The sequence below is a fragment of the Leiobunum rupestre genome, chromosome 2, assembly GCF_980474605.1.
Source record: "Leiobunum rupestre chromosome 2, qqLeiRupe1.1.hap1, whole genome shotgun sequence".
Lineage (NCBI taxonomy): Eukaryota > Metazoa > Arthropoda > Arachnida > Opiliones > Sclerosomatidae > Leiobunum > Leiobunum rupestre.
The window spans coordinates 84540359-84567903 of NC_143385.1; the positions used below are offsets into that span (position 1 = coordinate 84540359).

Genomic DNA, 27545 nt, shown 5'->3' on the forward strand with positions numbered 1-27545 from the left:
ACTTTCTCCCCCTATTTACTTTTGATAGTAGCGGCAATGAGAGTAGCGGAGGTTTCTCTAACTATGCTGTACAGCCAAAGGTAGCGGAGAGAGGATTTTCAGCCCCCTGGAGTGACTGGTTTCTAACTCTTTGGGGCATATAGTTCATTACTTCCAAAATATACTTTTACTCTGAGGTTCGACTTTCGCAATAAAGATTGAAGTGAGATTGGAATAGCTCGTAGCACGCGTCGCGATAGACTCCATCGCCATTTCTTTTTAATCAAAGAACTAAAAGCTACCTATGTGAGAAAATTCAGCTGGCGAGAGTGCGTTTAAGACTATTAAAAGAAGGCGGGTATTATGAATTTAAATTTAATTTAATGACTTTACTGGAGAGCGTAGTGTCATCTATTTATGGCAAAGGAAACTAAAATATACTTTTTCGACCGAATTCAAATATCCCGCCATAAATTTGAAATTTCCGTGCAAAAATAAGAGTGAAATTGGTGACCTTGACTAATCTCACTCTTTGGAGAAGAATGCACTCGACGAGTGACGAACAGCGAGAGTGGATAAGAGTGAATATTTTTGTGAGTTAATCTCTAAAACTCACAGACGATTAAGCCCACGACTGGGTCAGAAATTGCTTCTCATACTGCTTCAGATATATCTTCAGCGGTTTGAGGTGGGTCATCATCCGCCTCCCCCCTTTTCTGCTGGAGGGCCTTTGGAGTCTACATGTTTGCCAGTAATAAATAAATTCCAACGGCTTTCCACCCTCGGAAGGTTTTCTGAATTTGGGGGTAGGAAAAAAGGGGAACGTTTCTTGACGGCATGGCTGAAAGCCTCACCGCTTCGCGACTTAAATAGTTACTACCGTTTTTCACACTTAATGATTTGTATTTTAATTTAAAGAACTCGAAGTTATAGGTAAAATTATAGTTAAACAACCATTCTGTCTAGCTTTTATTTCTGAAGTATAACGGTCAGTTTACTTAGATGGCGCCACATGCTCCACGAGGAATCATGAATTAGTTATTTCTTACTCGACGACAGTGAAAAATCAGTCTCTGCGCATGCTCAAATACCAACCAATCCGGTGTTCCATCCCTAGCTTGCGTCCAGTTTTTAAGTGGCAAGTGATGGTTAAAAATCCTACCCCCATTTATTTTACCGTCTTTTGTAACAAAGGAATTTTGAATTCGGGTCCTTGGTTCCTTAGATTGGTCATTCGATTACCAAATTATCAATTTAATATAACGCAAATAACGAATTATTTAAAAAAAAAATTATGTTGAAATTATATTACGCCCCTAAAAATTCGATCGAAGTTATCGAAATACACTTATAAGACATCTGGCAACGCTGCTCATAAAAAATCTCGAAGCTCGCGTCTGCTTAAGTATCGAAACTGAATGAGACTGTTCAGACAGCAGTTGTATTACCAAAAAATATTCCTAAGTTAAACTCTTATTTTCCCCATCGGCGAATAGACTTGCGATTCTATGGTTGCGAAACATATAGGTTAAACGTTTTAGAATATCGTAACTATAACATGGCAGTTCTTTCGTGCAACATTCTCTGCTGATGGAACCGAAATTCTAAGACGGCGTAGGGAGCGGATGCGACGACCAGAACGATGGTCAGTGCCAAGATCTTCACTTCCGTGCAAAGATAGAAGCTGCAGGAGAAGGAGATACTGAGGCCGATGGCTTGGATCATGTAGTACGTTGAGAAAGGGGCTTGCCACTGTTCCGAAAACGTGAACGCCATGTACGCTTTATGAAAGAGAAACAGTTCACAGAACATTATCTTCAGTTTTTCCACAAATAATTACAAAGATCTTTGATGACAAATTAGAAGCTAATTGTCTCAAGCGACCCACCACGGAAGCGAACGAATATCATGGCAATTGGTATTAAAGCAACTGGTGGCTCAACGTGAAGTAGCTCTTTTTTCAATAGATGTCGCTAGCGTCGAAATAAAAAAGGCGGTACTTAAAGGTACCCCTCGCGTTGATTGGATCGTTTGTAAATTGGTCAATAACCTAAATTACAGCAATTATAAACTATTTTTACACGGGATATTAAATTTAGGTTAAATTCCACTAAATATAATACTCTACCAAGGCTCTCTGACGACGTTATTATTTTATTATTATTATTATTATTATTATTATTATTATTATTTTAAATTTTAGCTTCCTTTGCCATAAATAGATGGCACCACGCTCTCTATTAAATTTGGTGTTTCGAAGAATCGGATAGATTCATGGCCAACTCTAATAACATGTCAGGGGCCTTTTTATAATACAGGTGACAATGATAGAGCCACCACTCGACACTCAGGGGCGGCGTCAGGAGATTTTCCTCAATTGTGGGCCCCCCAAATATGCAAAGTTTTATGTATAAAACGACTGGAGAAGGGGCCCCCTCAACTCGATTCGAGGAACCCTAAGTGAAAACAAACGTAGGCTATAGCCTGTCTCACCTACCCCGAACGCCACCACTTGCTTTAATGAAGTCAATCAGCGCACGTGGAATATATAAAATTTCTAGAAATGTATTCGTGCGGTTGACTTGTATTCCAGGGGTTCATAATATATCTCTTACGAGACAAGTAGGCCATCTAGGCCATAAGAATAAATGTGCATCTTCGTAGGATCGACACAGATAGTGAGAATTCTCACTTCTCAAAATTTTGATAGTCCTTCTCATAGGAAGTGACGTAATCTCTTCTCACTAGTTCTCTTGAGAAGAGTGAGAATGCCTCCGAGCGATTGCACTTGGTTAAAAAGGGGGGAATTATAAATAAAAATGGCAGCTAATATTCTAGTCAGTTTACTGGTAGCTGAAGAAAATAAACAGTATGATATTTTTGTGGACAAAAATTAATTTCAGAGAAAACAGAATGGTTAGTTAATTTCTAATGAAACCTTTCCTTTAAAAATATAAATAAAATGTTTTCTTCCTTCATATATCGTCGTGAAATTGTAAAAGGCAGAAAAAGGCTTAAGCCTGGTTCACACGGGCAGTGTTTTCCTGGTTTTCTATATTTTCTAGTTTTACCGCCTTTTCCCGTGGTTCTGAAGCGCAGGAACACGACAGTACACACGGACACAATTTGCCGGATTTTATCACAGTGATCGCTGCCGGGGAATGAGGAAACTGATAACCTATTTTTGAGGGGCGTTATGCCGTCACGTGGTAGACGCAAAAATTCTTAAGCCTACTTTTAAAGACTTTCAAAATCGCTCCTTAGATCACGTGACAGCCGCTGATTAGTCGAACTCAAAAAGCTTCAAAAACCGGGAAAATAAAGTAGAGATATTTCAACATTTTTTTCTCCGTTTTCTCGTTTACCGGCAGCGCTGACGGCGGAAAATTCCGTAAAATTTTGTCCGTGTGTACAGTCGTTTTCCCGTGCGCCAGAACAACGGGAGAAGGTGGTAAAACGAGAAAATAGAGAAAATCAGGAAAACACTGCCCGTGTGAACTAGCCTTCAGTTTACAACGTTCGTGACATTCTCGTAAGCCACCCTATCACAAGGGTTGGCCATGTTAAACAACAGTAAACGCAAATCCTGTTTTTCAAACTAGGTAATAACAAAAGTAAATAGGGGGAGAAAGTCTATCACTGCCTCCAGATTTTACCTTCCACCATGCTTGACAACCTTTTTAAAGAGTTAGTGATCACTTGATAATTATAACCAATAAGGATAGCGCATTACGCGCGAAGTAGTGCATCTGTGGTATTCCGATCCGCGCTCAAGATGAAAATTTTGAATTTATTCCCTGGCAACCATGTCACCGCCTCGCGATTTCAAATAGTCTATCTGTCAAATGCTGACCATTATTTCCTTCGATAACGGTTGATTTTAATTAATAATTACTCTATCAATTGTAAAATAAACAAAAAGGCACGTAGCTATAGCTATTATTTCAGTTAAACTTGCAAATTGTTAGGCCTTAATATCGTAGATTTACCAATTAGTCCCGATCTCCGCTCTTAGATGGCGCCACGCTATCCACGATTTAAGTGAGCGTTATTCTAGTTAGGTTTATTTCTTTTCAAAAGTCGTGTTATTATTTTTAAAATGTCGGATTTTAGTTTCTATCATATATCTACTTTATTTAGGAACTAAATTAACCAAATTATCGAAAGCAAAAGTTTAATATTCACGTATTTTATAGAGAACTATTTTTCATCGTGGCGGAGTACAACCGATACCTTTGTGTCCCTGTAAAGAGGCGAGGGGGAAGTCATTTCCAAAAATTTTACCCCTCAAATAAGACGTCGTGCGGTTGGACCCAAGTGCCAGACTTTCTCCCCCTATTTACTTTTGGTAATAACCAGCTAGCCTAGGCTAATACCCAAGGCACCACCTTAGTCCTAAGTCATCAAACGACTTTTAAAGTCATTGATTACAATGCGTAGGAGGGTGTTAGCAAGCCCTTCTTGCCACGCGAGCCAACTATTACCGTTAACCTCTACAAGTTTTTATGGAAAGGGAAAACGAAGAGCTCAGGTGAAACCCCTTCAACTTGTGATACCTTGAGTGAGTGACGAATTGTTTAGTCGGCAGAGGTATCTGAAGAAGTGTGTTTTATGTATTATATATCCCGTGTAAAAATATTCTATATAATTGCTGTAATTTATGTTATGGACCAATTTACAAACTATCAAATCAACGCGAGGGGTACCTATAAGTACCGCCTTTTTTATTTCGACGCTAGCGACATCTATTGAAAAAAGAGCTACTTCACGTCGAGCCGCCACTTGCTTTAAGCACTGTATTTTACAGCTAACCGAATGACGCTTACATAAAGTGAGTGTCTCCCAGATGGCGTTGCAGAGACCCCAACCGGCAGCGATGACGTAGAACACGGCCACATCGTCCTTGACGGGCTTCCACAACCAGAGCACCATGAGAAGTCCCGCGTGGAAGATGAGACCGGCTGCCATGATGATGGGACGTTTGATGTGTTTGCTAAATTGGTGGACGACCAGGCTTCCCAGCGTGTTCATCGTCCCCAAGCACATCATCGTGTAGCCAACCGCTTCCAGACCAACAGCGCAGCTCACGTATGACTGCAAATAGATGCAACATTTTAATGGTATAAATAAAATCTGGGACCGTGTTCTAGACTAGCTTCCATTAGATCCGTTACGCCAAATAAGCAATTATTGTACTTACAAGGAGACTACCCGAGGTGTTACACACCGATTTTGTTCAAACTCGGGGGATTGGTAGACCTTCATGTAACTTGAAAAATCCTGAAGGGATTTTATTCAATGGGCAACGGGTTTGCCATGGCAACGAAAAATGTTTTTGACATGGGATTTTGACCGATTTGTGAAACATTTTACAAAATTGAAAAAAAAATTAAAATACCAAAATTATAAAAAAATTGATAAAAATTGACGAAAAAAATAAAAATTGGTCACATTTTGATCAATTAAAAAAAAATTCACAGTGAAATCGGTAAAAATCCCATGTTATTTTATGTTGTCAAAAACACTATAAAATATATTGAGGATTTTATGAATGTTTATGAAATTTGATATACGAGTTACACTATAATAAAAATACGTTTTTCGTTTACCCCACCACCGTTTTCGTTGTTTAATTAAAAAGTACGAGATGTCGCTACCGTTAGGATTCTAACTCGTCACACTAGCAGAACCAGGTCCAAGATAATCTCCAGCTACTGGTATTAACGTTGTTTCCCGGTTGAGGAGATGTGCAGCGAATACAATTCTTACCCTCGTGAAGTCTGCCACAATGAACCCTTGCTCGAGGCCAATGAAGAGAACTATGGGAATCATCAGCCGAAATTGTGGGTCTGCCAGACTGTACATCATGTCCCTGACCGTCCGTTGTAGCAGGGACCTCTCCAGCGGGTCTTGATAAACGTACATTTCAAACTTGTCGAGCAACGTGGTGACCATCGCGACCCCGAACAGCACGAGTCCCAGATACACGGCCACGATCATCAGAGACACGTTGGAAGGAAGCATGAAGACGAAGTTGCCGGCTTCGCGGTCCCTCCAAATGGACCCGGCTTTGCACTGTCCTTCGAAGCACAGACCGGCACTGGGGATCACTCTGGACAAGACGGGAGATTGGTCGTCTCCCGGCGAAAGGACTCTGTGGTCGGGTCCGTAAGGGAACGGGTAATGGCTGTGAGGACGGTGCGTGGTGTAGATGTAAATGTCTCCGCCGTAGTGCAGCAGGAGCGCCGCGACAATGTTGCCCCAAATGCGACCCGAATTGAAAAACACGTAAAATATTCTTAAGAACCTCTGATTTATTTTATCGCGAATTCCGTCGGTCAGGCCGGTCATCTTGGACACTAGCAGCATTAAAAAGGTAGTTTGCGCGCTGAACAAAGGACCCATTGATAATCCCAATAAAATGGCACTAGGGATGATCGTGTACAATCTGGGATAGAAAAAAGTGGACACGAAGAGGGCGAACATGACGAAAGACAAGACGATGGTCCAATTGGGGGTCAGCTTCTGGGCGAACGCGGGCCCGTAGAGACAGGACACGGCCATCAGCCCGTAGACGCAGGCGAACGCTTGAAGTCCGATTCCCGATTCGGTAAACAGGGAACTTTGCAAGTTCTGCCACCCGTTGAACGCGCTGAAGACGAAAACGAAAGACAATCCTAAAATGACCATGTTCTTGAGCAGATGGCGTTCGTGATGTATGGAGCCGATCCCGTTCGGATCGATTTCGGAACCGCTTCCGGAAATGACGCAGTTCGCTCCTACGGATCCCGGCTGTTGTCCCGGCTTCAGAGGTTTCATTCTCGTTTTGACGTGAGTGTTTTGGGAACCCTGGTAGCTGACTTCGACCAGCACCTGGTCCGTTCTGGCTCTGGGACGCGGGCTCAGAAGCTGCTCCCGAGATTTACGATGGATATCTGGAGTCGATGACGAACTCATTTTGTTGGAACAAGTTTACTCTTCTTGCGGAAACGATGTTTGATTATTTAAAATGTATCGAAAGATGTGTCGGGCATTTCCATGTTACATTTTGTCTCGAAGGAAAAGGCAGGTTATCCGTTGGTCATCTGAAATTGATAAAAAAATTAATGATGATTAGGCCTCTTTAAATAAATTCTCTGCAACACACTTAAAAATTGATAATAGTGGGCGCTACCAACCTAACCACCCAATTCTAGCTTTATAACAACGACCAAAAACACTTAAAATGATTTTAATTTTTAAAAGCTGTTTCTTTCAATGACTCATTGATAATCCTAGCAAGAAACATGCAACTTAAAGCAATTGGCGGCTCGACGTGAAGTAGCTCTTTTTTCAATAGATGTCGCTAGCGTCGGAATCAAAAAGGTGGTACTTATAGGTACCCTTCGCGTTGATTGGATCGTTTGTAAATTGGTCAATAACAAAAATTACAGCAATTATAAACAATATTTTTTTACACGGGATATATAATTTAGGTTAAAGTTCACTAAATAGAGTATAAGTGGTCTAACTATAATACTACAACTAATAATAATAATAATAATCAGCTAGGCTAATACCCAATACTCTACAATGGCTCTCTGATGACGTTATCATTTTTCTAATTTTAATTTTAACTTCCTTTGCTATAAATAGATGGCACCACGCTCTCCATGTTGTCAGAATTTATAGCCCGGTGTACCGGTAAGAAAAGAACCACACCACCGGAGGCCTATCATCAGAATGCCCTACGCCAGCGTCCACAAGCCCGGACAGGTGACAAAACCAGCATAGGTAGCAGAACCCCACTACTGACGGCCGCACCCTCGACGCAAGCCGCTCAACCCAGCAGAAGGTGCAACAATGGGACGACCAGCCCGCCACTTCGCACACAGCAGTGGGATAGAGAACGGATGCTCTAGCAACTCCGGCCGACACCCCACCTACAAAGGCAGGGAGCCAAGCCCTTTGGAGAGAGCTCCTAAAGGGGAACGGCGGGCACACAGCAGCCCGCATAACCCGGCACAGCTGGCACCGGAGATCCCGGTGGGAGCCCAAAAGGCCGGGAGATGGGTCCGCCGTGCCCTCATACGGAGGCCCGCAGCCCCACAGCAGGCTACTCAATCCGCCGAGGTGGCCAGTTTGCCCGGCCCCTCTCCATTAGCCTGGGCCGAGGCCCAGTATCCAGCCCACACCTGACCGAAGTCGGAGGTTGGAGATAGGACCCTTTGGACGGAGCTAACATCTCCCAGCGCGCCACCGCCCTTACGGGTTACAAGAGCCGGACCCCGACTCCCCGGTACAGCCGCCAGTTATTGCACACTCCGACCCCTTGAGGGCCCACCACGCTCTCCAGTAAGGTGGCGTTTTTCGAAGAATCGAATAGATTCATGGCCATCTCTAATAACATTGATGTCTTTTCATAATACAGGTAGAGCCGCCACTTGTTTTAAATTTGGTTTTTTACCTAAACACTTTTAGAATCCCGCCCCTAATATAAACCACTATGCAGCGCCGAAAATGTCCAAAGATATTTCCGAGAGCGACATTTATTGGAACCATTTGGGAGAGCAACGGAAATACTGAAGGTTATATTCCCTTTAAGCGTGACGTGTATTGAATAGTGTTTTGTAGTGTTAGGTGACTTATTTGTATCCTGAAAGCTATTTTTTATAATCGTCTATTCGTAGCTGGCTTAATATAGGCTAAGAACCAACCTACCCATTTTGAAATGACGGGTTTACAAAGAGACTAAACCTTAAACCGTAGTTTAGCTTATTCGTTTGTTTCGTCTATCAATTTGAAGAGATCGTATTTCGTGATTTTCGTCCACGCGGAAGCGGTGAAAATAGTGCAGGCAGGGCCATTGGGAAAGGCTTAGCTGCGATTAATCCGCGGAATTCTAGACAGATGTCGCTTTAACATTAAGCGCCTTCCAAACCTAAACCTTTTAAGCGACATCCACCAATTAAATTCAATACCTTTGAGACGCTCGGTCTACATCATAGTGGTTTTCATCCTTTATTTTTCGCGGAACCCTTCGCTATCAGAAACAAAATCCCCCGAACCCCTGAAATTTTAGGGATGAAATAATATCACGTTAGTCGGTGGACTAAGCCCCCAGCGTTTGGAAAACCAATTTTCGAAACCCAAAACGAGTCAGATTTCAAATATATGATTTTTTTATTTAAATAAAAGTAAATTATTATTTATAATAATTTATTTATTTTAATAAAAGTGAATTATTATTTATAATAATTTATTTATTTTAATAAAAGTAAATTATTATTTATAAAAAGTAAATTATTATTTATAAAAAGTAAATTATTATATATAAAAAGTAAGTTATTATTTATAAAAAGTAAATTATTATATATAAAAAGTAAATTATTATTTATAATAATTTATTTATAAAAAGTAAATTATTAATTATAAAAAGTAAATTATTAATTATAAAAAGTAAATTATTAATTATAAAAGTAAATTATTAATTATAAAAAAAAAATTATTATTTATAATAATTTATTTATAAAAAGTAAATTATTATTTATAATAACTTATTTATAATAATATATTTATAAAAAGTAAATTATTATTTATAATAACTTATTTATAAAAAGTAAATTATTATTTATAATAACTTATTTATAATAATATATTTATAAAAAGTAAATTATTGAGATTTGTTTACTAAATTTTCGTCGACGCAAAAAAATATCCGTTAAAGTGCAATATATTCGTTTGACTTATCAGGGGCTAAAATAGGGATTTTTTAGAACCACCCTTAAAATATATAAACTAAACCCCCAAAACATAATTACAATGAGCTAAAGCAGTTGGAGTTCAGGATTTGTAGCAGACGAATACTTTATCAAAATTATGAGAGAACAAAGGGCTGTAAATAAGTAACTTAGTTCCGTTAAAATGGCCGCGTTTGTCGATATGTACTGGAAAGACTCGCCGACCGCGACATCTACCATGAGGTAATCAGCTATTTTAAAGGAAAAGTCCAGGTTGGGTAAAACTTGGGTCTATTTGAATGATCATGTTTAAATAAACCCAAAAATATCAGTCGTAAAATTGTATCTTTTTTAAATGACGAGAAATTAATTTTTAAACGAGCGAAATTTACCGCCAAGCGATCTGCCATTTTTTGTTTCGGGGTGACGTTTTAGGACTTTAATCACGCGCTGTTTGCGCTATAACAGGCTTTAACAGCGCTCTGTTCCCCGCGCGCGCTTGCTCCGCGTGCGGTCTGCGGAGGGAAGGCGAAAGATAATGGCAGCTCGCTTGGCGGTAGATTTCGCTCGTTTAAAAATTAATTTATCGTCATTAAAAAAGATACAATTTTGCGACTGATATTTTTTAGTATATTTAAACATGATCTTTCAAATAGACCCAAGTTTTACCCAACCTGGACTTTTCCTTTAAATGTTTCATACTTTTTGCGATAAATTCACGATAAATAGTACTGCCCAAATCCGATTTTAGAACTGCAAATCTCAGTTTTAGATTTGCCCAGAATTGCCCACTATTTTAGACCCTGTGAGAAGCTCAAGAACTGCTGGATTTTCGTCTGCTAAGCAGACGATTTTTCAATAAAGCGTCGGCTTAGCAGACGAAAATCCAACAGTTTATGAGCTTCTTGCATTTGCCACTACGTGGCTCTATGTAAACTGAAAAGGCTAATTAGAACTACATATTCACGTGTTTTAAGAAGCGGAAGGGTAAGTTTTAGTCAAGTGAAGGGAGTAGAAGAGCTATCTGAAATGTTTCTGCGGGGCCCAAAATGTGTGTTTTCACAAAAACGGCGATCTTCTATTAGGATTAACGGAGATTTTTTGCGTCGGATCTCGCCGTCACGTCATTTTTGGCCTTAGCGAAAACCAGATTTAAGCCTAACAATTTTTAGCGAAAACCAGATTTAAGCCTAACAATTTTTTTGCGTCGATGTTCGCTATCGTGTCCTTTTTGCCCTTTTGAAACCCAGCCCTTATTTCTTTGAGCCTAAAGCGGCGAGGATCAAATAAAGACTAATTAGCACACCAGGGCTTCGCGTATTAATACATTCTAGCGAATCGTTGTATCGGTTTTATCGAAGGCGTGTTGTTAGGGAGCTCGTTTGAGAGTCACCGTTAATTAGTATCCCACCGATACAAGCGTGGCGAAGTAAAGACGACCCCTGAGACCAGGTTCTTGGAATATCTTTTCAGGACGGCTTTCGCTCGTGTGACAAGAGACGGGGCGTTAGTGGTCTTCTCGCCGACCACTCGCGCGCCGTCGAGCATTTCTCGGTTAATAAAGAATGTGGAAGGAAGCCCGTACATAAATATTACGCTAAGCCAGAAAGCCCCCTTCTTGGACGGATAAGTGACAGATCCAGCCCCCTCTCGATTCACCTCTGACCCATTTCCCCCCTGCACGCGTGCACTCTCTCAATTATATTTACGGACTAATAATTTTTCCTCTTGACGTGTCACTATTTCGTCTGTTTCCCTCCGGACTGAAGTGCACTTCGTCTTCTGACTCTTATAAAATATTTGGCCCCGTGTCCGCCACGAACTCGGACATTACATATCATCAATATTTTCTTTTACAAAACAAATGGGCGTGTACTGCCATAAATAACACAATAAACATAAGTATGACACTTCCTATTCAACCAATGCAATTTTTTTAATCATAGTCTGTTTCGCCAATGACAACGTAAACCATTACTTACCGACGGACTGACAACTCTCAGCGAACTATGGAGGATGCCCGGAAAATCGCCGACAATCCGCCGGCAGCCTTTTCGTAGGACCAGCCAAGGCCTATTGAAAATTGAAAGGCTTTCAAAAGTGTAAATATCGCTTAATTTTGTAAAATAATGATGAATTATTGTATCGGAAGATAAAAATAACTATTATAAACACTGGCTCCATTTCAGAAGGAAGTTAGTTATTTTCGAATTTCAAGGCTAAACGCGTGTACGCTCGTATTTCTCACCATCAATTTTGCCAACGGAAAGAGTATAGGAAGGGACGAGTTTCCTGTTCCGAAACTTCCTATTTCTCAATGACTCCACGACAGACTATCATTAACCGAATTCGTTGTATGCCATACTCAGTGGCGTAGCCAGGGGGGGGGCACAGGGGGCACATGCCCCCCCGAAACGTATGGTCGTACGTACAAATATTTTTATTTTTTTACTTTTTTTGCAATGTTTTGCCCCCCCCCCCGAAAGAAAATCCTGGCTACGCTACTGGCCATACTCATGTTTATTATGTTACTTATAGTAACATAAATAACATAATGGAGATATTTATTTGTTCTTCCTACGGTATTGTGTTTTAATGAACCTCTGTTTCGTCAATGACCATAAGTGGCACTGCCCGGTTACGATGTCAGAGAAATCTCCCACGCCAGTCTTTTTACAGACCAGCCAAGGCTTATTGTAACGCTTTCAGTAGTTAAAAATATCGTTGACTGTGTCATAATAATGAATTATTAATGTGAAACTACTTAACAGTGGCGTAGCTAGGACATGTCAATTTTTGTGCGTTCCAATGTAGGCGATTGGGTGCGTTAGCCTATTTACGTCAGTGGCTTCCAATATCGTGATAATGACATTATGGTAATACTCTCTATAGAAATATAAATGTATATGGCATTCTTTCGTGAGACAGCCGATCGGACAGTCGACTAAGTACAAGCAGGAATTCATACATCGAACTTGGAATGGTTATCTCGCCCGCTTTCCGTCTCTATCTAGGGGAACGTTTTTTTCATCTTTTTGACGTCAGAGCATACGTGTTTTCTCTTACGATTTTCAATGGTAATAAGTCCTAGTTTCAGATAATTTCATCCCCCAGTGTCGAAAAAGGGTTCAAACATCTTTTTGCTTTTCCCTTCGCTATCCCCGTATTGATAGCAACGGTCACCTCGTAATTCGGACTTTGCGGTTCTCAAGGGCATTGTCACTGCTGACAATTTTGACAGCGCTAACAATGCCGGACTTAATCCTTCCACATGGAGAGGTCGGGAGAGCGAGCTGACCCGTCGCTATCAATGGTGGGGTTTCAAACCCTAAATTTCGAAATGGCCGGGGAGTCGAACAACAAAAAACTACAGTTGTAAAAACGGGAGGTTGCGCGGGGTAAAAACTCCTAAAGAGGGGAGACGCGTGCGAGGGGGCGATTTTTTTTCTCATACACGTCACTGGAAACGGTCCCCGAGATCTTACCATAGGGAATACGGCCGGATAACCATTCCAAGTTCGAGGTATGAATTTCTGGTACAAGTTTATGGGACCCATTACTTCGGACTTCGGTGGGCCCCAATGAACCGCATTGGCTGCTTTGGCGTATTTACGCCACTGCTACTTAAAATTATCCAAAACATTTATGGTCCAAACCAATTTTACCAGTACCTCAGTCCTCAAATGACTTCTAGACTGAAAATATTTAGGTAATACTCAATTTTAAAATTCTGAAGGTGAATATTTCTGAATTTGAGATTTGATGACCATCAAACCGACACAACAGTAATTTTGTCCACGAAAAAACGGTTGGTAGTGACGAATTTCCTCTCATAAACCGTTCATTGTCATACTTATGATGTCTTTAGCAGTTTCATCCATTTCTCATTTCCAAATTTTGTTCAACTATTCTGATTCTGAAATACCATCCGAAAAGTGTAACATGTACCCACGGTCCAAGGGAGTCTCGATCAAGAAGATGTTTGAAAACATTTCTGTACGAGTTAAAATTGATGACGTCACCCAGATGAGGCTCCGTTGATTTTCAATACGAACTCATCTGGGTGACGTCATGATTTTCCTTAGCAACGCCCAAGCCGTAATATTTTGATAAAAAACCACGCGATCGAGGCAACCTTATAGTTCCCTTTTTTACGAACCTTGTCCAGGGTCGCCGAGATAAACCCGTGATAAGTATAGACTCTTAAACGCGCCTTCCAAATCGACCGCCATTACCTTACAGTCTACGGGCAGGGTGATGATAAAACCGGTTTTGGGGGGATGAAATTTCTGCCGTAGAGGGTTGGCTCGTTGGTTGTCTGTACGATAATGGCAGCGCGGCGCCCAGTAAACGTTTCTAAAAAGAGTGTATAGCTCGTTTGTTCAAACGCGGGCCCTAAAATGCACGGGCCCTGGTAATTTGTGCCGGCTTCCCCATCTCTTGCCGCGCCTGCCTGTACCTCGTTACCTGAGAGCAAAAGTCAAACAAGTCTAAAAAACGCTATTTTCCGAAAAAACAGTGTTATGTTTAAAATCTTCAAAAAAAAAAAGAAATTAGCTCGATGATTCTTTTTTAGGATTTCACGAAACCCGACTTCCTTGATTGTTTCTCTCAGGTGGCAATATGATCATGGCAAAAGTAAATAGGGGGAGAAAGTCTGGCACTTGGGTCCAACTGCACGACGTCTTATTTGAGGGGTAACATTTTTGGGCTTCGGAAATGACTTCCCCCTCGCCTCTTTACAGAGAGCGTGGCGCCATCTAAGAGCAGAGATCGGGACTAATTGGTAAATCTACGATGTTAAGGCCTAACAATTTGCAAGTTTAACTGAAATAATAGCTACGAGCTTTTTTTGTTTATTTTACAATTAATATAGTAATTATTAATGAAAATCAACAGTTATCGAAGGAAATAATGGTCAGCATTTGACAGAGAGACTATTTGAAATCGCGAGGCGGTGACCTGGTTGCCAGGGAATAAAATTCAAAATTTTCATCTTGAGCGCGGACCGGAATACCACAAATGCACTAGTACGCGCGTAATGCGCTATCCTTATTGGTTAGAAATATCACGTGATCACTAGCTCTTTAAAAAGGGTGTCAAGCATGGTGGAAGCTAAAATCTGGAGGCAGTGATAGACTTTCTCCCCATATTTACTTTTGATCATGGCCATCTCTACTTCATTGTTTTTATGACAGGCAATGATATTAGAGTCCAAATGGATGGTCTTAAGTAAATGGCGATCAACAAGACGATCTCGACCTTGAGAATGACAATCTCGACCTTCAAAATTTCGATCTTTTAAATTGAAAACCACTGAAGTTGAAAGAATGACCTTCAAAAAGCGGTCTTTAAAAACACCTAAATGGCAAAGCAAACTCTATATTTAAGTTAATGTCTATTTTATGTCTTGTTAATGACGATGCCTAACAATAGTAAGATAATCAGCTAGGCTAATATCCAAGGCACCACCTAAGACATCAAGCGACTTTTGAAGCCATTAATTCAGGTGGCCGGGTTACAATGCGTAGGAGGGTGGTGGCAAGCCCTTCATGCCACGCGAGCCAACAGCTCCCTGCACTAACTATTACCGTTAACCTCCACAAGTTTTTATGGAAGTAATAAGTGAGATTAAACATTTCAAGCAAAGAGTTTGCATTTAATAATGACAATGCTGCTATTTTTTAACCTATTAATGAGTTACATGAAGTTAACAGCTTAGTCATTTAGCCTTCGATAGTACCAACAATTCAGATTTATTTCTAACATAGCATATGTATTTTTCTACCAAACCCTGTTTACTGGTAGGTAGGTCCATGGACTAATTAATAATAATTAGTCCATGGTAGGTCTATTTCTGGAATAAAAAATCGATTAACGGGATAAAATGTTATTATTATGAAATAGCAGAAATTTAAAATATAAATTTTTTGAACACCTCTAAAGAACCGTGTAAGTACGTCATACATTCTGTGGGTCAGAATTAGTACAAAATGCCCATTGAAGATAAAAATACACTTAATCGAACAAATTAAACATGACAGTGAAACAAGATAACATTCCTAGTACCAAATTGTTTTAATTTATTATTCAGTTGAGTTGATTTTAATTGAAAACCGATAAAAATATAAATAAGTATCAAAAGTTCAGTAGAAGTCGACCTTCAATTAATTTACAAGTTATTTAAAATTTAAGACGAGTTTAGGAAATATATCGCCATCTGCCTTAACATCAGTCAACTAATTATGTGAAGAGATAGCAGACGACTTTTCAATTTCTAGGTTGATAAGGCAGGATAACCACCCCAAGTAGAGGTATGGATTCATACGGCCACGGCTCGTCTTAGTGTCAATCAATACCTTCTTAGAGGAGGGAGAGGTTACACACGAAAGACGTCTGGGCGTGAATAAATCATCGATATTAAACTTCGAACCAAGAACGTTTTTATTTCTACTAAGGGAGAATAATTATGTAGAGACAATTTTGAACCTTGGTCCAAATCCCCTTCAAACTATAACAGTAAGCTCCTTCCCCCAAAAACATCAAATCAGCCCGATACATAAATCGCAGGGTTGACAAAATGTTTAAACAAAATGTTTAAAACAAGTGTTTAAAACACGTTTAAAACAAATATTTTAAACAAACAACAATTTGTTTTAAACGTTTTAAACTATCTGTTTTAAACATGTTTTTATAAGATAAATTTTCATTGTTTTTTTGTTAGATTTTGGTTATTCAATATGAGGGAAAAGGTAGAAAAAACCATTCCAAGGCTCTAAGAAAGGTAAATTGTATTGATAACGGGTAGTTTGATTTTAAGATTCTCTGAAAAGAGCGACTGAAAGGGCTCGATATGATTTCATAAATTTCCTACCAGTGCAAAAATCCTACGAACGCGTTGAATTTTGTCTTTTTGTTTAAATAGAATGTATATAGCTGCCAATATATATCTATTTGGGACACTACCTATGCACGAGATAAAAGTAGGGTTGCTGTTTAGTCGGGTTGTGCCGGGTTTTAAGTAACAAGAAACACGGCCGGTCTGGACAGATCGGGTTAAAACCGACTATTCGGCACTCCTAGATAAAAATCAAGGGATTTCGGTCCCCTTTCTCGATTTTTTAGAAATTTTCTGACGTGATGGAAGTTTTAAGTTTATAGAGGTATCTAAGTTATAATTTTTTATAACATTGTTTATTTGTAATAATTAAAAGTTTTATAAAAGAATGATACTTCATGGAATTTAAAACATTTTATTTACAATTAGAAGCTTTCGGACCGCGGTCCTTCCTCAGCTAGTCAATATAATTGTTTATTTGTGATGATTTACGAATGCAGACGTGCACATTTCAATAAACCAAAACTAAAAACAACGTGTGCATAACTAGCTATTTTCCCTTTTCTTAGTACTATGCGACCGAAAATTCCAGGATGATAGCTATATTAAAAACCCTACTACAAGGTAGGTAGTATTTGCATGGGGCATCGAAAACCCTAAGGCCGTCAATGGTTGGTCAACAACGCTTAGCGAAATTCTTTACTCGTTTAAATAAGCGTGTACTCTTTGGTTCTTCTCCCTGTGAGTTTATTTATAATACCATAAGTGACATAATTCCCCTAAGTGTGCCAGTAGGAGCTTTTCCCACAGAAAATCTTCAATTAGAGCTTGTTCTAAACAGACCAAAGAAACGTAGGACTCTTGAATTCCGTTCAAGTACCCTATATGGTATTTTTAATGCTCGCGCCGCAGACGCGGCTTCGCAAACACATGACGTAAATTTCGTCACTGGAAAAATGACGTCATTTACGTCACTTTCGTTAAACAAGGTATCAGTGAAAAATTCATCTTATTAACACACTTAGGGTAATTATGCCACTTATGATAATACGTTTAATGATACGTAATATTTCTTTAAATGAGTTTACTCGTGAGTCTGATTCATAAGTATAATGAATAGTTTAAAACGTGTTTTAAACATAGTTTTTATTGTTTATTATGTGTTTTTTATTGTTTGATTTAAAAACAGTTAAAAACAATGAATCTTGTTTAAAACAATAAAAAACATTGTTTTTGTTCTTTTTGAAAAAAAACAGGGTTTTGTCAACCCTGATTAAATCGGCTCCCTAAAACCTTGGATAAATAATAATAGTTCGTACCTGGATATATCACTATAGCTTTCCACGTGCGTTTGCAAAGTGTTTATTACGGGTTCTGCCTTGTAGAAGGCTACGTGTTACGGGAGTTTCGGAAATTCTCCGTTAACTTAGTCGAAGCGGCGCTACTGTCGCAAAATCCATTTGCTGGTCAGGTTTTCTTCTAGTGATAAATCCAGGTAGGAACTACTATTATTAATCCAAGCTAAAACTGACGTCTTTCGAAGAACATTAAAAGTGGGGTGGCGGATAGATTTCACCTCGCTGCAAGAAAAGGCGGTTCCGATCCCAGATTGTGCCACTGGCTGAAATCTCGGATCCACTCCTTCTCTTCCGCGTTGAGTTTGCAAGTTCTCTCCCCACTGGTTAAAGGGGTTTCCCCTTTGCATAAAAACGTGTAGTTGTTAACGGTAATAGCATATGTAACATAATTACTCATAAGTGTGCGAGAAAGAACTTTATCTCAATGAGACCTTGTTGCAAGGATATGACGTAATTGACGTCACTTCCCAGTCGATGGTGACGCCCATTGGCAAAGCTAAGACACCCTAGGCCCCCCGCAAAACTCTTTTCGGGGTTTTAGTCGGTATCTAGCGTATTATTTGATAGGAATTTAGGGGCCCACGGAAGCCCTGTGGCCCTTCTGCATTGCGGGGTCTGCGGGGGCCTTATTTAGTCACTGCATTATTATTATTATTAACTTGAAGCTCACGCCGGTGACGTTTTTCCTTCCCCCTTTCGGGCTAGTGGAAAATTCAAGCAAGATGCCCATGCAGGGAACGGGCATAGAGGTCATTCGAGATGAAACTTTAGTTATCAATTGTTTATTTCGATGGGAAGTTGGTCATCTTAGAAAAGGTTGGTCAAAATCAATAAAAATATTTGTAGCTCAGGTTTTTTTGTGGATTGACACGTACTATGGCTAAAAATAGTGGCTAGATCAAAGCGTTGACAATCTGACCCGGAAGGGTTGCCTGTTGTAAGAAAAATTATGGAAGATACGTGGATTTCCATTCTTCGGCTTTTGATAATTTTGGGCGCTGCTGGGATAATCCCTAAAATTGGTTTTAATAAAATAAAAATATACTCATCTGTCCTGATTATATTGAAGGTAATGGCATGTAGATATAAATGTACACATAATCTTTTCACACCGACTATATTAACTTAATAAGCGCACTATATCAAACGAAGTATTATTTTTACTATACTGAAGTCCTTTTTCTATCACCCTGTCCACGAAGAACAATGGTTGAATCACCACATTATCTAACATAATTAGCATAAACAAACTAAGATGTTCTTGACCCCACAGATAACTCAATTATTAGTGGTTTCTGAGTTATCTCAATAGTCAATACTAAAGCTATGCTTTCTCAGTTACCTTGTCCATTCGTAAACGTTCGCTTTCTCAAACACCCAGTCCTTTCGTAAACGTATCGACGCCATGTAATTGACGATCTTGCCTAAGGTTTATCTGGCCCAAAATGATAATATCTTATTTTCAAAACCTTTTTGAAACCAGAGGGCTAATAATTTAAATTTATTAACCATTTAAAGGGGAACGGTCAAGCTTTAACCAGTTAGATAGCCCTATAGCACATTAAAAACTAAAATTTATGGCGAAAACCGCATCAAAAAATATTGAGTGGTTAACTTTTAATAAAATAAAGAAATTTCGGGAAATCGAAAAGCACGCGTCCGCCGTGACACCTGGTGAGAAGTCGGTGAGACAGAATAAAAACGTAAAAGCGCGCGCTGCTGATTACGCGAAAAATTTGTTTCGCACGCGCGGCGCGTTCCAGTTATAAGATACCTAAATTGCGCGATTTTAAAAGTTAGGATAGTTCGCAAATCGCTCATACGGGGTTAGGGGCGCTGGCGGCAGCCCATAAGATGGCGGCGAAAACTCAAACCCAAACACCTGGCGTTATTTTTCGTTTCAACTTTTTGGGCCAAAAGCTATTTTTTCAAGACAAAAAAAAGGTACGTCTTAGTATATTGAACGTCTTGTTAATCTTTTGAAACGGAAATAAGGCCATATTTGGAAAAGCTTGGCCGTTCCCCTTTAAGATCATTTTTAAAGTTACACAAAAAGATGTAACGCTATGGGAAACAAACACCTCTTCGTTGGAAGCTTCCAAAACCAGCCACTAGAGGTCTCAATCTTAGACAAGATTTTCAATTTCTTATCGATTTATGAAGCATTTGAATCCTAACGATGAAGTGTTATTTACAATATGACGACGACGGAGGTGGAGGCGGCTACACTATACGTGAAACTAATACGTACAAATCCCAAATTTGAGTGGAATTCTTACGTAGGTAAACCAAGTTCGTACAAGCCTTTCACGCCTACTCTTTTCAAATGTTGTCACCGGCGCGCGCGAGAGAGAAGGGAGTGTTCTTTGCGTAAAACGCAAATCTCGGATGCAGCGGCCGGAGGGGACGTAGCTTAGTGGATAAAGCGGTAGCCTTTAACGCTAACGTACCTGGGTTCGAATCCCAGCGTTTCCAATCTTTCAAACTAGTTTTTGATTTATAATAATATAATGCCACAAACCTCGCGGAAAAACCAATCTCATTCTCATTAGATCCTAACAAGCTAAAACGGAGATCTCATTAGTTCATTACGTACTCAATTATAATTTGGTTCGCGGTTTTAATGAGATAATTAATTATGCCATTCTGTGAAGCGGCGGTTGAGCGTTCGAAATAGCTTCAATTTATTATTAATTAACTATTCACACAATTCAGAAAGCCTTTAAAGGGTATAATATTATAAACTATAAAAAAAACCCCAGGGAATATATTAATTTCTACTAAGGGTTTTTGTGTACGTTGCGCTGGTAACACGGTCGAATTTACACCTGCATGCGCGTGCTCGGACGGAAAAACCTGAGCTGTTTTAGTTTTATTAAACTTGTGAGATACCGGACTGATATGAGCAAGAGAATAAACGCTGAAATTAATATCAACATAGTCATTCTCCCTACAGTAGAAATAAATACATTATCGATCGTACCATAAGTTTATCATATTGTGACATAAGTGTGACACTTACTATTCTTCACATGGAAGGGTTTTACTGACAAGGAGACTACCCGAGGTGTTTATCTCCAAATTGGTTCAAACTCTTGTGGTAAGTATACCTTCATGCAACTTGAAAATCCCTAAAAGGGTGGACAAGAATGGGCTTTCGTTTTGCCATGGCAACCAAAAATGTTTTTCACAACTTAAAAACTGATTACTCGTATTTACCCAATATATGTATATTTACTCATATTTACCAAAATTGACGTATATTGGTCCAAATGTACCAGATTTAGCCATGATCTGAATTATGTATCTAATTGATGAACCTTTTTTAATTTTTTTAAAAATATTGTTAGGGGGGGGACCCTTAAAATCTTCGATTTTCCCATGTTAATTTTTATAGAAAAAAATCAGTTTTTAAGTTGTGAAAAACATTTTTGGTTGCCATGGCAAAATGAAAGCCCATTCTTGTCCACCCTTTTAGGGATTTTCAAGTTACATGAAGGTCTACTTACCACCCGAGTTTGAACCAAATCGGAGATAACCACCTCGGGTAGTCTCCTTGTAAGAGTCACCGTTTTGCGTCCGCTTGCTCTAGCGTCACACGCAGCCTTTGACAGCGCCTCGCTAGGGGGTTATTTTCTTCTTGTGATGACGTCACTTCGTTACTAGCTCTCAGTAAAATATTCCCCAAAGTAACAAAGTTAAGGAACAATATTATAGACTTAATTAATAGACTTAATATTAGACGTAATTTACTGAAAAGGTACTTTCTATCTAAAAATTATTTTCAAATAAGTTAGCTAAATTTGTCCAAACGTTTGTACTATCGGCATATTTTGCAGAATGGTCTAAGTACTTTTCCTGATTGATTCAATGGGCAATTCTGGAGGAAAATTTAAATTGCACCATAAAAGCGTAATTTTCATTTAAGCTTTACGTAGTTTAGATGAAAGGGAAATGCGCGTGCATTGGCAACATAAATAAACGCTGTCCTTTGTGGCGACCAAGAAGCCCAAAACGAACTGGTAATTGAAGTTGCCATTGTATATAATGAAGCTTCAGTGGCGCGCTAATGAAGCAATCTGTTTGGGGCAGGAAATAATTCAATATTATCCTCGCTGATCCGCACTCTGCAAAAATCGATGCGGAAGACAAAGCTCGATCGATAACGACAGTGTCTTGACGCTCGCTAGAATTTGTTAAATCCGGCCTGTGTTTTAACGCGCAGTCAAAACGTCTATGTGGTGCTACCTAGGAGCAACAAACACAAGGAGAACGCCACTAGCCTTTAAAGTTTAAACACGCTAAGGCAGTGTTGTGTACAAATTTCATTGCACGAGCCTTAACGCTGAACGTTTTACGGAAAGGGGGGAAGACCATTTCCGGATTTTCCCTTTCAGACGGCCGCAGGCGCTAAGGCGTCTAACCAATGAAAAATGTACGCAATAAAATGCACGACTTTTGACCGGTTGCGTTCTCCTTGTGTGGGGTGCTGTGTTTGTTGCTCCTAGACAACCGTTTTTGGAGCGATCCTTGCCAAAATCCTTCAAAGGATTTTCGTTAATCTTCTATTAAAGTTTATAGAAAGCAAAAATGCTTAATACTGGGGGGAATGAGTATGTTGAGACTCGCATGGCACCCCACGGTCTGCCAGTTTGCCCCTCCCTTTCAACGCCAATCAAATTGGGCTGGTATCTCATTGGTTTCTTAAGGCTGACGTCTTTGTTTTTTTTTTCAGTGTTGAATTTTCTATGGAAGTTTAATTTTTCTTCGGGATTCCTTTTACCTTTCTATAGAATTTCTATAGGAAATGTTTAGTTTGACCGTATTAATATGTATTTAAACGTTATATGTATATGCTGATATATTTGTGGCTGGTATTCTATTTCTTACGTCATTTTTAAACAACATAGAATCCGTTCGCACTCTAGCGGGTTTTATTCGAAATAATAAACAATGATTTCCTTTTTTTTTCAAAATTATATTTTAAGTTAATGTGTTTCTTATACCCAAGGGCGTATTTAAGGGGAAACTTTTAGCGGTTCCTCCCCCATTCGAGATTGAGAGAAAGAGGGGTGCAAAACGTCATTTGCTTTAAGGCCCCAAGAGGGATACGAATTTTAACGCCACCCGATATAAATTGCTGGATACCCCGTTGCTCAAACCATTTTAAATGACTTTAAAGTTCCACCTAGGAGCAACAAACACAAGGAGAACGCAGTGCTGTGTACAAATTTCATTGGACGAGCCTTTACGCTCAACGTTTTACGGAAAGGGGGAAGACCATTTCCAAATTTTCCCCTTCCGACGGCAGCAGGCGCTAAAGCGTCTAACCAATTGAAAATGCACACAAGAAAATGCGCATCTTTTGACGGGTTGCGTTCTCCTTGCGTGGGGTGCTGTGTTTGTTGCTCCTATGTTCCATAAACCCCGTTGACACCCAAAAACGTAGTTCACACATACGCCATAAACGAACTTGGCGCTGTATGTAACTTCCAGGTAACGATGGCGACGAATTCACCAGCTAATTATACTCGAGATTAAGGCCTATTGAAAATTCTAGAGTTGTTTATTTTCCGGAAAAATAACAAATTTAAACGTATATTACTTTTAGGGGTTTTTTTCTAGACTAGTCTAGAGGTTTTAATTTTACTTTTTCATTCGACAAAATGAGGTGACAATGCCGCGAAATTTAAATTTGAGAACAATATGAGGCTAATCATGGAATAGAACCCCTTTTTTCTTTTGTTCGGAAAGCCTCGGTAATTTTAATAGCGGGAAATTTTCCGACTTACAACTCTAGAAAATCCATAACGGAACACACGCTTTACTCCGTAGAAATTATTGAATAGGAACTAAAGATTTACTACTATAAAGCATGACTTAAATTTTGAAGGAACTTAATTATTTTGCAATTAGCTAGGCTAGGCTAATACCCAAGGCATCACCTTAGGCCTAAGTCATCAAGCGACTTTTGAAGCCATTATTTCAGGTGGCCGGGTTACAATGCGTAGGAGGGTGGTGGCAAGCCATTCATGCCACGCGAGTCAACAGCTCCCTACACTCACTATTACCGTTAACCTCAACAAGTTGAGAACAAAATCGCTGTTTAGCTGGTATTTATCAGCAGCTAATTAACCTGGTAGTAAATCTGACAACACAAAGAGATATACTAGTAGCTTGTCTTCAGTAGTGGAAATATAGTGTTTCACACAAAGCAACATTTTTGTCTACACGCTCGACGAAGAGATTTCGCTCGTTAACCGACCAAGGAAATTACTGGTAATTCTTAAAAAATTACCTTATTAATAAATGAATTTAATTTAAATATTATCATAAGTAACATAATAACAATAAGTATGCCACTTCTTATGACCTTTGATTTAATGCTAATTTCCCGAACGAACCTTTTTTCGACGATAACATGATGCTCAGTTTGAGTGCGAGCTCAAATCGGAGCTTGGTGAGAGTGTCAGCGCCCTTGGTAAGTTGGTAGTAGTATAATTGGCCTTAGGCATATTTAGACACGAGGGGGCTCTGTGCTGAGAATTAAACCTAAATTGTGCAATAGCTCTCAAAATCAGTTCGTTGATATTTTTTTCCTAATTGGCATTCTTATTGTTACTTGTGATAATATTATTTAGTTTCGTGTAATCAGAAAGATGTCTACAAAAATATTTGATTTCTATAATTGGAGCTAAGCCTTGTTCAGTAAGACCAACCGTTTTTGAAAACTTAGCCAACAAAAGCGTTTGTGTGACCGACTCCAACACGTTGAGGAAATATTTTCACCATTTAAAAGCTCGTGTTGACCAGCAATGTTGAATTCGTGTGAATAGGACTTTCGTCTACGTATACTAGCAATTAAGTTTAAAAGCCTCTTTGGGTGTATAGAGACTTTAAAGGGCCAAGCTTTTCCAAATATGGCCTTATTTCCGTATCAAAAGATTAACAAGACGTTCAATATACTACCCCGTACCTTTTTTTGTCTTGAAAAAATAGCTTCTGGCCCAAAAAGTTGAAACGAAAAATAACGCCAGGTGTTTGGGTTTGAATTTTCGCCGCCATCTTAGGGGCTGCCGCCAGCGCCACTAACCCCGTATGAGCGATTTGCGAACTATCCTAACTTTTAAAATCGCGCAATTTAGGCTTAGGTCTCTTATAACTGGAACGCGCCGCGCGTGCAAAACAAATTTTTTGCGTCTTTAGCAGCGCGCGCCTTTACGTTGTTTTTCTGTCTCACCGACTTCTCACCAGGTGTCGCGGCGGACGCGCGCTTTTCGATTTCCCGAAATGTCTTTATTTTATTAAAAATTAACCACTCAATATTTTTTGATGCGGTTTTCGCCATAAATTTAAGGGCCCGGTGCAGAGACATTTTTAAGAATCGCCAAATTGCGATTCATCGCCAAATTAACAGAAAACGCGCGTGCTATCGAACTTCGCGCCGAATCGGTGTGCAGAGACATCTCGCTCGCAAAAATAACAGGAAGTCGCTCTGTTTATTTTGCGAGTGGTCTTGGGCAGTCGCTAGCCGCCGAAAAGCTCGCAAAAATAATGGCAGATTGTATTACATAAAGAGCTCGGGAAATAAATTGAGAAGTAAACGCTTTTTACCTACTTTAATAAGATAAATTTTACAACACGATAGGTCAGAATCTTTTAAATTATTAAAATTTGAGTTTCTAGCTCATTATCGCTTCCCGAAAAATGTTTTTGTCGAATTATTGTCTGAGCCAAGGCCTAACCACAATCACGATTTACGAAACACTAAAATAAACCAGCCACTCTTACAAATTTTACAGGTAAGAATAAATTATAATAGGGAATCTTATACACTACTACTTTGGGTGTATTCAAAGCCTTGGTTTATTTATAGATCCTTATTTGCTGGCACTGTATGCAGTGGGTTTTAACTAATGAGTCGGTAATGACATGGTGAATTGGTTCAGTGTATCAAGGATCTTAAGCTATCAACCAGCGTTTATACCAATTCATCTACCGAGAAGAAACCTTTCCTCAGGTAGACTAGGGAGTTGCGATAAAAGATGTATTGGAATATTCAAGTTTATTTGGCATACATCAAGAGCTTACCGAGCCAATAATTTGATGTATTACCTTAAAAGTGTTCGTCAGTTAATTCTACACGCTTATATCATTTGTTACAATTTATACCTGGATTAGGCTATGTAAATGCCAGATAATTAGGTAGAACAACAACTTTTATCAAATACTAGGACCATTGTTTTACGTGTGATCCATATAGGATATTTCGCTAGAAATTGCTTTAGACAATTACCATTTTTTGTAACCTCGTGAAATTGCTGTTTTTTTATTTATTGATTTATGTTATAACTAGTTTTATTTTAATTGCTATCAGCTAAGTTTTTAAATAAATATTTTCCTAAAAACCAAATGATACGGCTCATTTTCTAACAGAGAATCATTTTCGGAATATGTTGGCTTATAATAGTAATGAATCTTTTTTTTAATTCGTTATTTTATTGATGTACCAACCATATTATAAAAATATATCTTTAAAATAACAAAACCATTAAACTGTGTAATAAATGCAACCAATCTAATAAATAATAAGAGTAAGAAAATGATATAATCAGAAGAAACTAATTTTCATGCACTATTTAAGGCTTTAAAAAGATTTTGGATAACCTCTCATTCTTCAGAAACTGTTTTGCTTTCCCTTCGTGGCTATATTATATAAATTTATTTTAATAAAATAACGGATTTAACTATAAAAATTATAAAACCTAATAATATAATTAGAGTTAGGAAATTATTCATTAGAAGAGCTAGGATTTCATCGTCAAAATACAAACCAAACATAACCACGTGATAGCTTTTTGCGTCAGAAATGGAGCTCTCTAATTGGTCCGTTACTTGGTTAAAAAAATTTGGAAAAATAACAGCGTCGCCGATTAACAGGAATCACTAAAACGTCTCTGCACCGCGATTTCGATTGCGAGGATCGCCAAATAAACAGCTCGCCAAATCTGAATCGCTAAATTGCGATCGTGTTAAAATTAACAGGAATCGCAAAACGTCTCTGCACCAGGCCCTTAGTTTTTAATGGGCTATAGGGCTATCTAACTGGTTAAAGCTTGACCGTTCCCCTTTAATAATTAAGATATAAATATGGAGACAACTTTTGTTACACAGTAAAAACTATTTTTATTTATATTCTATCATAAAATAAGAACTAAGTACAACACTACTAGTTTCGCATTATGTTTAGAGGCATCATCATTTAATATAGAGCCTTTAATGGATCGAGTTAAATATTGACTGTCAGACAAAACCGTTTCTACATGGATGTTTTTATAAAGCCAAACAAACTACGTATTTAGAAAGTTTTTATCTCGTTCGAAAACAAACATTCAAATTCCCAAGATGAGAAGATTTTCCGTATAGCAATTTCTTGAAATCTGCTTATGCAGATATATTGCTTGTTTTTCTTGAGTTGCTGCTGAAGTTACAAGGTGAAACATTTCTTGTTGGGAAAACCTAAGCGTAGAATATGGATAAATTCTCATAAGAAATAACAGTAGCTGTAGATAAATTGTCTTATGTGATACTTAACAGCACAAGCATATTATCTAAATATGTAAAAAAGTACCTTTACAGGAAGGCTATTCT

At 38.9% G+C, this 27545-nt stretch overlaps 1 protein-coding gene across 1 annotated transcript in view; it reads right to left on the reverse strand.

Annotated features, from left to right (window-relative positions):
• Positions 1-1303: 1303 nt before the first annotated feature.
• LOC149959848 (N-acetylglucosamine transporter UNC93A-like) overlaps positions 1304-27545 on the reverse strand; it is a 113608-nt gene continuing 87366 nt past the window's right edge. The window contains exons 3-5 of the mRNA XM_090165182.1: positions 5749-7064; positions 4806-5073; positions 1304-1760 (exon numbers count right to left, since the gene is read on the reverse strand). Of these exons, the coding sequence (XP_090021308.1) occupies positions 1531-1760; positions 4806-5073; positions 5749-6936 (1686 nt within the window). The 5' untranslated portion in view covers positions 6937-7064 and the 3' untranslated portion in view covers positions 1304-1530. The remainder of the gene's footprint in view (positions 1761-4805; positions 5074-5748; positions 7065-27545) is intronic.